At 33.8% G+C, this 15,046-nt stretch overlaps 1 protein-coding gene across 1 annotated transcript in view; it reads left to right on the forward strand.

Annotated features, from left to right (window-relative positions):
• The window catches only part of SMCHD1 (structural maintenance of chromosomes flexible hinge domain containing 1), a 114,852-nt gene that overhangs the window by 14,292 nt on the left and 85,514 nt on the right, over window positions 1–15,046 (forward strand). The window contains exons 5-7 of the mRNA XM_031690252.2: window positions 584–714; window positions 12,233–12,347; window positions 12,466–12,585. Coding sequence (XP_031546112.1) covers window positions 584–714; window positions 12,233–12,347; window positions 12,466–12,585 — 366 coding nt within the window. The remainder of the gene's footprint in view (window positions 1–583; window positions 715–12,232; window positions 12,348–12,465; window positions 12,586–15,046) is intronic.

The raw sequence follows: 15,046 nt of genomic DNA on the forward strand, positions 1-15,046 counted from the left end.
GAGTTAGAAAATAAAGATAAACTAAAAATAGAGATAATTATCTGATGTCTCTTCATTCATTACAGTTTTTTCACGTGCCATTTTCTATGCATATGTGTATACATGTATGTGTGATCATAGTGTACATCTTATTTGTAATCTTCTGTTTTCCCTTCACATTACATTATAAACATTGCCATATCATGAATATTCTGCAGTATAGCATACCATTGCTGCAGTTTGGTGTATTGACTATAATATGAATTAAGTGATCAATCTACTGTTACTGAAATTTACATGTTTTTCCTATATTTTTGCCATTGTAATCAGTGCTGACATGATGAATATCCTTTTAGATCTTTGTACACATCTCTAATTAGTTCCTCAAACTTATTTCTGAGAAACGGAATTTCTGGGCTAAATGACATGAAGAATTCTAAGGCCTTTGATTCATACAGCAGAAGTGCCTTTCAGAAAGTTGTATTAATTTACACTTCCTCCAGTAATGTATAAGTGAGCCCAGTGAATCACTTTTTTATATTTAACTTTTTGTGTTTTTAATATTGATTTGACTTTTCCTGTCTTTTTGAATTTTGTTTCATAGCATTTTGATGAAACACAAGGAAAACCTGCCGTTGCAGTGATAGATAATGGAAGAGGAATGACCTCTAAACAGCTTAACAACTGGGCAGTGTATAGGTTGTCAAAATTTACAAGGCAAGGCGACTTTGAAAGGTTAGAAACCTTTTTTTATGGGCAGTTGGTTATTTTAATAAAGGTAAAAACTTTTATTTTTCTTTAGTTATACATGATACATTTTAGTTTGGTTTACCAACTTACTTATTTAGATTTTTATAATAATAGAGTTTTAATGACCAATACTTAGAAATAGTCAAAACTGCATAAATCATATTGTGCCCTTCCATAGAATGATTCTTTTTGCATTTCCTGAGGTATGTAGAAGTTATGTTGATATATTAAGTACTTTGGAGCTTTTCCCCCTTATTAATAACTTAAGTTTGAAGAAAGTTGTGTAGTCTCTAAGCAGTAGAATGGTTTTAAATAGGCTTTAGAAACCACCTAATACCACTTGCAAAATGTCTAAGGAACCACATGTAGTTCTGTCAAGCTCACTGTTGCTCTTTTAGGGCTCTGCTTTACAAAACATTCACAGCTGTTAGAGAATAGAATCTAGTCAGGAGTTTTATATCAGAATATGTTTGTAGAAAATATCCTAAATGAGAATGTCATAGAGGAAACAAAATATACTAGAAGCTGCCAGGGATACAAAGATTTAGGTTCTTGGGATATTAGCTGAGTTCTGGTAAGAGCAATGACTCACAGTGTTTTAGTATTTTCAGTTATGTTGTGTACTTCAGGAAACACATGTGGGAAGAATCTGTTGGCATTCTTAGTAAGTAGTTAGTATTTTATCGTGTCCTGTTTTGCTCTTTGCTATGTCAAGGAAAGTCCCTTAAATTTGAGTAGTACTAACTCAGTAATGTTTAAAAATTAATATAGTTAACACATTTGCCTTCTCATTTCTGAAATTTCAGCACTCAGAATTTTCATCAAATTTGTAAAGACTTACAATGCAATGGTGAAAGGCAGTGAAGTGAAGAACAAGGGCTCTGGAATCATTTGACCTTCTTTGAATTCTAGCCTTACTAGTTGTGTGACACTGGTCAAGGCACTTTACTGCTCTTTGTCTCAGTTTATATATCTGTAAAATTGGGATAATACTTCATAAAGTTTTGCAAAAATCAAGTAAATCAGTACGTGTAAAATCCTTATATCCTGGCATATGATAAGGACTCAATAAATTCAAGCTATCATTTAGTTATTACTTCTCATTCTTGGCCTCAGATGTTTCTACAGCTATTCTTTTTCACTATTTTCATGAGTACCTGCCACTTCAAGGATTTACAAAACAGCCATAAAGAAGGTGAAGACCACTGTCTTTAATAGTCTAAAGATAGAATTTAACATACAATAGAAATACTAGGTAGAGGGAAAAGAAAACAGATGGGGCAAAAAGATCAGAAAAATGCTAGTTAAATCAAGTGGAAGAGTAGAGAGAAGTAGAGTCTACAGTTTATTAAAATAAATGGAACTATGACTGATTTTTCTCTAGATTTTAACATAACACAGGCTTTTAAACTTAATTCCAGTGTTAGGGAAATTTTAATTTTTGGGAGAAATCTACCTGTTGCTGGTTTGGGGCCTAGTATCAGTAAGCAATCAGTTGTTTCAGCTGTTATATACTCCTACTGTCTCTGAGTCCAGTATCAGTCCCTTAACCCACTCCAGTTTCTGTTAGCATCATTTGTACCCCTCTCTCTTCTAGCTTCTGTAGAAAAAAAATTATCAGTTGTTTTACTGCTTCCAGTTTAGTTTTTACGGATACATGGTTGAGTGTTGTCCTACAGTAGATAGGTTATGGAAGAGAAGGAAAGACAGCCTACACAATACATAACAGCTGACTATCTTGGCCTGTAACTTATGTTGTAGTGAAAAGGAAAAGCATTTCAGTTATGGACTGTCGTTAAGAAAATACTGAGAGATGTGTTAGACCTGATGGACGTCTTTTTCTTTAGATAAGGCTAATAGAGAAGAGAGCAGCCTCTTTGAGGTTACATTTGAGTTGAGACTTGAGTTATTAGGAAAAATACCCAAGTGAAAATCTGAGGGAAGAATGTTCCAAGTAGAAGGAACATTAGCAAAGACAAAGACCCTGAAATTGTAATCAGCTTGTTTCGTTTGAGAGAGAAGTGACCAGTGTGGTTAGAGTGTTTGAAGTGGGGAGGGCAGAGTACATGAAGAGGGAGATGAGCTAAGAGTTTTAATTGGGTGATATTCTATCTAACTCTCACTCTCCTTTTTATTTTGGAAAATTTCAAATAAATCAAGAAGTAAGTTGAAAGTATTTCAAATAAAAAGCCAAAAAATAAGTTGTAAGAGCAGTACTAGCATTCATATATGCACCGAGATTTGTCAGTTGTTAACATTTTGACATACTTATCTTCTATCTGTATACCTGTACATGGGTGTGTGCATGCGTGGAAAAACACACAAACTTTTTCTTCCTAAGCCATTTGAAAGTAAGTTACAAACTTTATGATACTTCATTGCTAATACTGTAGCATTTATTTCCTTCACAGGAATGTTCTTATAAATAGCCATACCACTGTTATACCCAAGAAATTTCTTCTTCATTTATTTTTCTAAGGATTACAATTAACATCTTAATTTATACCAATCCTGTTTAATGTCAGTAATACACAAAATCTTTGAGCCTATATAGCTTCATTTCCCTTTCACTCCTTTGTATTATTATTTTCATGTAAATGACATCACTGTACATTAACCCTAATGACACAGTTTTATAATCAGTGTTTTATGCAGCTAGCTGTCTTTTAAATCAGATAGGAGAATTGTAAAAAAAAAAATTTGTACTGTCTATTTGTATAGTTACCTCTGTTTTACTCTTTATTTTTTCTTGTATTCAAGTTACTTTCTAGTGTCTTTTCATTTCAGTCCAAAGTATTATCCTTTAGTAGCTACTTTACAGCAGGTCTGCTAATGATAGATTCCCTCAGGTTTTCTTACCTTTGAATGTCTTAATGTCTCCTTCATTTTTGAAGGCATCTCGTGCCGAATAAAGAATTCTTGGTTGACAGTTTTTTTGTCAGCACTTTGAATTTGTTAACTCACTGCCTTCTGACTCCATGGTTTCTGATGAAGAATCAGCTGCTAAACTTATTGAGTATCCTTTGTAGGTGACCAGTCACTTCTCTCTATCTGCTTTCAAGATTCTCTTTTTCCTCTGGCTTTTAACAGTTTGATTCTGATGTGTCTAGTTTGGATCTTTTAAAGTTCAACTGATTTGGTGTTTGTTGAGCTTCTTGGATATGTAAATTAATGTTTTCGTCAAATTTGGGAAGTTTTTAGCCATTCAAATATTTTTTTCTCCCCTGTCCTTTTGTGGCTTCTACTGTCCTGATGTTGATGGGTTTTTTGTTTTTGTTTCTCAGGCTGAATATTCTCAAATGACCTGCCTTTAAGTTCACTAATTCTTTCTTCTGTGTACTCATATCTGCTCATGAACCACCTAACTGAATTTTTCATTTCAGTTTTTTGTTTGTTTTTGTTTTCAATTACAGAATTTGTTTGATTCTTTGTTTATAGTTTCTGTCTCTACTGATATTCTCTATTTGGTGAAACATTGTTCTCATAATTTACTTCATTAGACATGATTTCTGTTTGTTTACTGAATGTATTTAAAATAGCTGATTTAAATCATTGACAAGTCTAATTAATGTCTGGGCTTTCTCTTGGACAGTTTTTACTGATTGTGTTTTTCCTGTATGCGGGCCATACTTTAACATTTCTTGGTGTGGCATTTTTTGTTTAGAACAGGACATTTAAAATAATAAAATGTGGCAACTCTGGAAATCAAATTTATCCCCTTCTCCAGGCTTATAGTTGCTTCTATCATTTTGTATAGTGACTTCCCTAAACTAATTCTGTAAAATTCTCATTCTTATGTTGCCTCTGAAGTCTGCTTAGTTAGCTTAACAGTCATCTAATGATTGGACATTTCCTTAAATGTTTGGAACCACTAAGCCTTCCATCTTTTGCTAAGGGGTTCTGTGTGCATATTGGACTATATTTTTAATGTTCCAGCAGGAAGTCTATAGCTCTTACTGTAACTCTTGCTTGTACAGAACCTCAAAGTCAACCAGAAATGAGAGATGAGAGCCTTCTCAATTCTTTCTTGAGTATGTGTACATCCTCACAGATGAGTGTGATTGTTTTGATGTTGGAGCTTTTTAAAACCACCATAGATGTTGAGTTTTACCAAAAGCTTTTTCTGCATCTATTGAGATGATCACATGGTTTTTAGTCTTCAGTTTGTTAATGTGTATCACATTGATTGATTTTCAGATATTGAAAAGTCCTTGCATCCCTGGGATAAATTCCGTTTGATACTGGTGTATGATCCTTTTAATATATTGTTGGAGTCGTTTTGCTAGTGTCTTGTTGAGGATTTTTGCATCTGTGTTTATAAGCTTCTGATAAAATTCACAATCCATTTATGATAAAAACTCCAGAAAGTGGGCATAGAGGGAAGATGCCTCAACATAATAAAGGCCATATATGACAAATCCACAGCTAACATTCATACTCGAAAAGCTGAAAACATTTCCTCTAAGATTGGGAACGAAACAAGGATGCCCATTCTTACCATTTTATTCAACATAGTTTTGGAACTCCTAGCCACAGCAATCAGAGAAGAAAAAGAAATAAAAGGAATCCAAATTGAATAAAGAAGAAGTAAAACTGTCACTTTTTTAAATGACATGATCCTATATAGAGAATCCTAAAGATGCTGCCAGAAAACTACTAGAGCTCATAATGAATTTGGTTAAGTTGCAGGATACGAAATTAATATACAGAAATCTTGCATTTCTATACACTAACAGTGAAGTATCAGAGAAATTAAAGAAAAAGTCCCATTTACCAGTGCATCAGAAAGAATTAAATACCTAGGAGCAAACCTACCTAAGGAGGCAAAAGACTTGTACTCCAAAAACTAAGGCACACGTGAAAGAAATTGAAGATGACACAGACGGATGGAAAGATATGTTCCATCCGTACTCTTGGATTGGAAGAATCAGCATTATTGAAATGGCTATCCTACCCAAGGCAGCATACAGATTCAGTGTAATTCCTATCAAATTACCAATGGCATTTTTCTCTGAACTGGAACAAGAAGTTTTTTAATTTGTTTGGAAACAGAAAGAACCAAATAGCCAAAACAATCTTGAGAAAGAAGAATGGAACTGGAGGAATCATACTCCCTGACTGCAGACTATACTACAAAGCAATCAAAACAGTATGGTAGTGGCACAAAAACAGACACATAAATCAGTGGAACAGGTTAGAAGGCCCAGAAATAAACCCACACACTTATGGTCAATTAATCTATGACAAAGGAGGTAAGAATACACTGGAGAAAAGGTAGTCTCTTCAATAAGTGATGCTGGGAAAACTGGACAGCTACATGTAAAAGAATGAAATTAGGACAGTCTCTAACAGCATATACAAAAATAAACTAAAAATGAATTTAAGATCTAGATGTCAGACTGGACAGTCTAATAAAACTTGAGGAAAACAGAGGCAGAGCACTCTGACATAAATTGCCGCAATATTTTTTTCAATCCATCTCCTAGAGTAATGGAAATAAGAGAAAAAATAAGTAAATGGGACCTGATTAAACTTGAAAGTCTTTGCACAGCAAAGAAACATAAACAAAATGAAAAGACAACCTATAGAATGGTGGGAAATATTTGCAAATGATGAGACTGACAAAAGATTAATTCCCAAAATATATAAGCAGTTCACATAGCTTAATATATTAAAAAAAAAGCAAACAACCCAATCAGAAAATGGGCCAAAGTCCTAAATAAACATCTCTCCAAAGGAGACATCCAGATGGCCAACAGGCACATGAAAGATGCTCAACATTGCTAATTATTAGAAAAATGTAAATCAGAACTACAGTGAGGTGTCACCTCACACCTCTGAGAAGGGCCATCATGAAGTTTACAAATAATAGATGCTTGAGAGGGTGTGGAGAAAAAGGAACCCTTCTGCACTGTTGATGGGAATGTAAATTGGTGCAGCACTATGGAGAACGGTATGGAGTTTCCTTAAAATAAAAATAGAGATGCCCTATGATCCACCAATCCCATTTCATATATCCAGATAAATCTATAACTTGAAAAGATACATGCACCCCAATGTTTATAGCAGCACTATCTTACAATGGCCCAGATGTGGAAGCAACCTAAATGTTCATTGACAGATCATTGCATAAAGAAATTGTAGTATATATACACACACACATATATATATACACACACACAATGGAATATTACTCATAAAAAAGTGAGAGAATGTCATTTGCAGCAACATGGATGGAGTTAAGAGATTATATTAAGTGAGGTAAGTCAGAGAAAGACAAACATATGATATTACTTATATGTGGAATCTAAAAAAAAAGATACAAAGATGAACTTATTTACAAATCAGAAATAGACTCACAGATGTAGAAAACAAACTGGTTACTGAAGGGGAAAGGGTAGGGGAGGATAAATTAGGAGTTTGGGATTAGAATATTCACACTACTATACATAAAATAGATAAACAACAAGGACCTTCTGTATAGCCCAGGGAACTATATTCAACATCTTATAATAATGTATAATGGAAAAGAATCTAAAAAAGAATATATGTTTGTACACACATTATAACTGAATTACTTTGCTGTACGCCTGAAACTAACACAAGGTTATAAATCAACTATACTTCAATTAAGAAAACAAAAATGCCATGGACCTCTCATTCCCCAACCTTTCCTTCTAAGTTTTTGTCCAGATTCTTGTTTTCTCCCAGTTGTTTTCATTGCTTTAGTCAGCTGTGATAAACTTTTGCCACTGACTGGTTATGACAATTGGCCCAGGGAAAAAGCTGTTCACAGTGAGCAAATTCTGAGTTAGGTAAAATAAAGACAGACCCTGCAAGTAGAGGTTCCTAGGGAACTGTCAGATCCAGTAATGACAGTTCTATGGGGGAAGGGCTTTTTGGGAACTCTAGACTTACTCCAGTGACTTGTAAGCTGTTAGTTTTCACCATTATTACAGGGTTGTTGGTTTTCAAGGCTTCTGTGGAGTTGGTGAGAGAGTAATAGGATAGGGTATATTAAAACATCAGAGTTAGCTGTTCTTAACCAAGACTCATCTGTGTGTCTTAAATAAACACTCCTTGGATTATTGCAAGACTAATGTTAATTTTTGGAGCTCTGAAAAAGTTGATTATGGCATTTTTTTCAGGCGTTCTTGTTGCTTTTATCAATGAGTGGATTTTCATAGGTTCTTTATTTGCCATTCTGGAAGTACTCACTCAACTGATTTTTGACAAGTGTATACACTTGTGTAATCCAAACCCCTGTTAAGATATAGAGTATTACCTGGACTGAGGAAATTTGCTCATGGCTAGGGCACTATTATAATCATTGCCTTATGAGTTAATTTAGATACCTAGAACATTGTTGTAATAGTTTGTGTTCATTTAATCAGTTTGTGGAAGAAAGAATAATTAGTTAGGCCTGCTGGGTGGCCATAATTCAGATGTATGTTGGATCATTGCTACTTTTTGCACTTTTAACTTGTTGAGCAGTTAAAAGGCTCTCAACTCAGCCATTTTTGGGAAAATAAAAACAGCATGCCACATGGCCCACTTCCCATGCCATTTTTAGGTTGTAGAAATGGGCTTGCAACAGGATTTTCCTAAAGAAAAATCTCATTTGTCTTCAATATTTTTCTGCAGTTAAGATGAGCTTTCATTTATTTTCTGATATTTATATTTACTTGAATTTAGAGAGTGAATATGTAACATTTAGGGCATCTTACTTTAACTTGATTATTTCCATTGTGTCTCACAGATATATTCCAGAAACTTTATTAGGAATCTGTGGCCATTTGTCAGTTTTGTTGGAGGTGAAGCTTTCTTCCTTGTGGCTGATTTGTCCCCTGTGGTAGATTTGAGAAAGTGAGATAAATATACATATGTAGTCACTCTACCGTATTTCCTGGCGGTCGCTTACAGTGTTTTTAGTTTGATTTTACTAATTTGATTATCTCTCCTGTTCCTTTTTCATACTTTTTACACCTTTTATGACTTGTTTCCATGCAGATTTTGCTTCTCTTTTCTAATAAATACTCTTGTTTCACAAAGATATAGTGTCCTCTTACATTGTATCAAGAATAAGGATGAGATAATTTCTGAAATTCTTTTTGACTGTGGTATAAATTTATTCTGATGGAGATGACTTTCTAAATTCTCCAGAGGACTGCTTCTGTGATGCAGAATTGTTTCTTAAGGCCTTAGATTATGTTTATGCTTATTTATCTTCATGGAGGGAGATTTATATAGCCCTTGAGTACGGATATAGGAATATTCTGGACTCATTTGCACAAGTGTGAAACCTATGGGAAATTTGTGTTTTCAGCCTTATATGCTGTGATAGGGTTTTTGCTTAGATTAGGTTTCCATGGATGGTTTACATTGAAAAAGGAAACTTACTCTCTGGCCATTAAATGTGTCCATTCCTAATCAATGAACAGAATTCCTTAGTTTTGAGTCAGATTAAGTATGAATGTATTGTTTTATCTCAGAGTTTCCCTCTCCCAAACTGTTGATGTACTTCCCCATATGTATTTTAAGGAGAGTATTTAGAGGAGAGTATTTTCAGCCTATTTCCTAGAAGCATTTTCATAAGTAATTAAAGTCTTAGAACCTGTTTACTCTTTATTTTTCTTAATAGCCATATGTACATAGATTTTAATTGTAATTCTTGGTTCATGACTACTTGTCAATTCAGGACATGCCCTTTTAAAGTTTATTTCTTGAAAAATTTAATAAGCTGAATAACCAGAATCTACCACCCAAACCAGTAAGTAGAATAGCCTGTGACTTTCTTCTGTGTGTTCCCCTCTCTTTCTGTTCTTCTTCCTACTAAAGTTAACCACTATGTTGAATTGTTTTTCTGTTTCCTTTTTATTTTAGTGTATGTATCCATTTTTGCTTGTTTTTGATATGAAAAAGCATAATCATACTCTATGTTGGTCTGAAAGGAACTTGCATTTAGTATTGGGTTATTCAGAAGTTCGTACTTGTGTGGGTCTGTAATTCATTCTTTTTCATAACCATGAAATCTTGTGTGTATTAAAAAAAAAAATCCCACTGTATTTATCCAGTCTCCAGTCAGTGGGCATTTGGCTTTCTCTGTCAAGTTTTAGCACTTGTGAGCAGTACTATCTTATGTATGGGAGAGAGGGAGAGGGAGAGGGAGCAGGAGCTGAATTATACAGCTACGCTATGTTTTTCCACCCATAGGTTAATGGAAACTTGTCTTGTTTCTACCTTTTTTTGTATATTGTGAATAATGCTGCTGTGAACATTCATATGCAAGTATCAATTTGAGTCCCTGAGTCAATTTATTTTTACCCACATATTTACCTTTTCTGGTGGTCTTCATTCCTTTGTGTAAATCTGTAGTATCATTTTCATTCCTGTGAGTCTTTTAACAGATTTTTTATGATTCAGGCTTTTCTTGATGAATTTTTTTCAGCTTTCATATGTCTGATAAAGTCTGGGTCTCTCTGTACCCTCCTTCCTCCTTTAAAGATATTTTTGTTGAGCATAGAATTTTAGGTTGACTTTGTTAAAAATTTCAGTGCATTTAAAAAAATGCCACTCTATTTTCTACTGGCTTGCCTAGTTTACAATGAGAAAGCTTTTGTCATTCCTGTGTTTCTCAGTTTGTATGGTCTGTTTTCTCAGACTGTTTAAGATGTTCTTTTTATTGTTGGTGTTCTGTACATTGTGTTTGTGTTGGGGGGCCAGTGTCAGTGTGTATGCATGTTGTGGAGTGGTTTCTTTGTGGATTATGTGGGGTGTTTGTCTATATGCATACTTTTTGTGTGGGGGCTGGTTTGTGTCTGTTGTGTGGAGGTGGGTTTGTGTATGGTGGTGGCTTTGTATGTTGTGAGGGGGTTATTTTTGTGTGTGCTTTGTTTTGTGGGTCTGGTATTACAGTGTCATTGTTGGCTTTATTTTTATTAATGAAATATAAGTGAGGACTTTTTATACCAATGAAAATATTTTAATTTATCCCATTCTCTCAGTTCTGTTTTCCATGTGGGTTTTTTTTAATTCATTGCATCTTTTTATTGTTGCTTTTGAAAATCTTGTTCTACCTTTTTCTCTTCAGTGTTTTAGAATATATATATTTATTTTCCTAGTTCTCTCTAAAATTTTAAAATGCATATGTATCTTCAGGATTAAAATTTAAAAACACTTCCCTTCTCTCATATGAAAGAATTTGAAAGACTGTCTCTGCTCACTTCCTTCTCCAAGTTATACTTTTGTTGTCTAGTATTTCACATCTGATTTTTTTTAGAAATCTCACAAATTATACACACCATTTTTCTAACAATACATTAAAAATTTTTAGCACATATTTTTAAAATTGCCTTTGTACTTACCATATTAAGGTAACCTTGTATGTCAGATTGTGCTCATAGGAATATTCCTTAAGAGCAATTTCTTAATGGTAAATTCGCTTGGTTTTTATTTGTAAATTCTTTATTTAGCTCAGTTCACAGTTCTATGTGGATATTTTCTCTGGGCCCTTTGGAGATAATATTCCACTGTCTCGTACTGTTGCTGTCAAAGCCTACAAACCCATTTTGTCTTGTTTTGTCTCTCAGCCTGTGTTCTAGTTCTTCTGCTTTGTTTTTACTGTTCACTGTGATGTGGATTTCTTTTTATGCATCCTATTTGAGCTCTTTTGGTCTGATTCTGTGAATCTGTACTTTTTAGTGGTTTTAGAATATTTACAGCTTTTATCCATTCTGTCCTCTCTTTAAAGAACTACAATTTTAAACTTCTGTGAGAGATTATCCTTCAGTCATTCGTGTTTTTAAGCACAGTTTAAGATCTTTCATTCTTTTCCCCCCTTTGTTTCTTATGGGTAAGTGCTTTGAATGCATCTTTGTGTTCTCTGTATCTTTCCAGCTGTGCCACATCTGCTCTGTAACTGTTCCATTTAGTGTAATAGTGGTTCCAGCGTTACCCCTAATTCTGTTTATTTCTGATAATGCGAAGTGATGTCCCTGGAGATCTTGTCTATATTTTGAGAGACCAGGGATGTCTATACTCTCCAGAGTGTTGTTATGGTGCAGTAGGAGATTCAGTCAGAGCTCTTCATTTGTCATGATCCATGGAAATAACCTCTTTGCTATAATTCCCATTAGTCTTGAGACAATATTTTAATGAGTTTTGAAGGAGTAAACAATTTTGAGGGGAAGATTGTAGAGTTATAAGTACATATAAGGGTACAGATATTCGTCCTGTTGGCTAGAGATTTTCTGACTTATTAGGGTGGACTGAAGAATTTGCATTTTGTAGAATTTCCAGGTGTTAGCTGATCTGATTAAACTTTGAGAATCATTGGACTAGATGATACCTTGACTTGTAGCTCTGATTCTTCTGCATTTGAGTAGGAGTGTTACCTGACTTGGGGATCGTTTTGTTACCACTTAATAAAAGTGCTGTAACAATTTCCTTTGGAGCCTAAGTAGTTTGTTTAAAATCTCTGCATTAATATAATGTTTTATTTTAGTGATCATTCAGGATACGTTCGACCACTGCCAGTGCCACGCAGTTTAAATAGTGATATTTCCTATTTTGGTGTTGGGGGCAAGCAGGCGGTTTTCTTTGTTGGACAATCAGCCAGAGTAAGTAAAAGATTTCTTAAAAGTGAAAACTGATCAAAATTTTGAGATTGACTGTCTAAATATGTTAGCCAGTTTAAATTTTAGGAATTTATAAAATACTCTTTTTATTATTTAACAGATGATAAGCAAACCTGCAGATTCTCAAGATGTTCATGAACTTGTACTTTCTAAAGAAGATTTTGAGAAGAAGGAGAAAAATAAGGAGGCAATTTATAGTGGATATATTAGAAACAGAAAGGTACAATACATTTTAACTCACTAATTATAAATTTATTACTTTGGATGGATGATAGGACAAGAACTTTCTTTTTTTTTTAGTTTCTATCTAAGATACTAATGTTACTGTTTTAAAAACTTGAACGTATGGAATTTTTTAATTAAATTATATAACTTTCATTCTTTTTCTTTTAATCCTGTGAATAGCAAAAGTGATCATTTGTGTGCTTTCTCAGGCTGAAGTCTTCAGGAAACAAGTTTTCTCAGAAGCTAACTAAATTTCCTGGAAATTGCTCATAAAATTATAAACTTTTTTCCTTGTGCTGAGTTCAAGTTTTTAAATCTTTGTTGTATTGCAATATGAATGCAAACTTATAACAGAAATTAATTCCTTGTTTATTTATTTCTCTGGTGCCTTGATTTCCTAAAAGTTCATTACACTATCACCGTTTTCTACTCTACTTCTGTGATAATAAGTTTGCATTCATATTCTCATTTTAATAAGCATGATGTTAACAAAGTTGAATCTTGGTAGTGAACACATGGTTTTTGTTGTATTCATTCAACTTTTCTCCATTTGAAACATTTTAGAATTTTTTTATTTTAAAATCTTTGGAAAAGTAACTTTAAGATTTAAAAAAAGTGTTTTCTGATTCTAAAATTGTAAAAAAAAAATTTTTAGGAAAGTATAAAGAAAATAATAGTCTCAAATGCCAAAAAAAAGTATTTATGAAATATCTTGTTGAATTTTCTTCTAGTCTTACTTCACTATATATTTGCAGTTTGAGTTCTCATTTATTAACATTTTGAGTATTTGTTCATTTTTGAAGTATTTTGGTACACAACACACTTCTAATAGCTTCATAGTATCTTTAGTGGAATGTACTGTAATTTAGGTATTCTATTAAGCATTTAACTTATTTGAGGGATTTCATTATAATTATAATGATACTGCCATGAGTATCTTTGCATAATATTTTGCCTGCATTATAATTTTTTCTTAGTATAGATTGTTATAATTTTAATAGCCATTATAAGGAATTTGAGCTTATAAATTATGGTATGTATTTCAAAATTGATTTTATGAAACACTGAACACAAGTCACATACACTCCCAATAAAGGTGTATGGGAGTGCCCATCAGATACTCCCCTTAATTTTCAAAAGAATAAAGAGGGGAGGGAAGAATGATAGCAAAATGTTAGCAATTTGATAGGTGAAAATAATACTTTCTCTTTCTTTACTAGTGGGCTGAATGTTTTTTTCATATTTATTTACTCCATTTATTTTCTTTATAACTGAACATTCTCCTTTGCCCAAGAATTTTTTTCATTTTCCTCATCTCATCTTTTCTCTCTAAATTTACTGCATTTATTTAACATTTTACATATCTTAATATATCATTTATGTAATAGTATTCCATCTTTTCTAAATTACCTTAAAATCACAAAGCCCTGTAAAGTGTATCAATGGAAATATTTGCCATATTAAAACTGGTGAAAAATAGAAATAGAGAATTTAAGTGATTTTCAGAACTGTATACATGTGATAAAGCTTGAATAGTACTGAGGTCTCTTTGGTCATCATTTCTGCCAGCTTTCCCTGCGTTTTGTGCTGAGTTCATCCCAACAAACATTTCATGGGTACTAATAACTAATAGGTCCTTTTCTTTTTCTGACCAGTTCTTTACAGGCTACTTTTTGGGGGCTTCTCTATTCCTCACCTGTTATCTTTTATTACAATGTGTGTGGAGTTGGTGGTTCTTGATCTTTGGGGCAAAGTATATATATGCCACTTAATATCAACAGTTCTCGAATCTTTATTTCTTGTCAAGACTTTCTTCTTAAGTTTGAGACACTGAATCAAACTGGACTCCTTAAAGGGAAAAAGCCATTCTACATACTTTAAACAGAAAAGGATTAAATAAAGGGAATTAGATGTTTAGATGATTATTGGAAGGGCTGAAGGGATGAACTCTAGGCTGAGCCTAGTAGTATGATGTCAGGATACTTCAAACTGACCTTTGAGGATGCTACGCCATGTGCTATAATCATGGAGGATTATGATTCCTGGAGGACCACCACTGGATCTGGAATTCAGAAACATATTACCTTATCTGTGATCCAAGAGTTGGAAAGGTCTTGCTGCCACAGTTGCTCCAACACTGGGGCACAGAATATCTGGGCATTACCAGAGCTGTATCAGTGCTGACACTGAAGCTGGAATGTGGATACTGATCTTTTTAGTACCTTGTGTGGTAACAGAAAACCTTCAAGAAACTTCAGATGATGACCTCTGCCTTGTTTCCCTTCTAAATATTTGGCTAGTACATCAAATTGGTGAAACTAACTTACATCCACAACTGAAAATTTAAGAGTCTGAGAACTTTGGCTTCCTGGCCTCTGCAGCCTAGAAGGGACAGCAGAAGGTGGTACACATGAGCAGCTTAAATACCAGCTGATCCTATCTAGTACTCTCATTTC

The sequence above is a fragment of the Vicugna pacos genome, chromosome 24 (assembly GCF_048564905.1).
Source record: "Vicugna pacos chromosome 24, VicPac4, whole genome shotgun sequence".
Classification (NCBI taxonomy): domain Eukaryota; kingdom Metazoa; phylum Chordata; class Mammalia; order Artiodactyla; family Camelidae; genus Vicugna; species Vicugna pacos.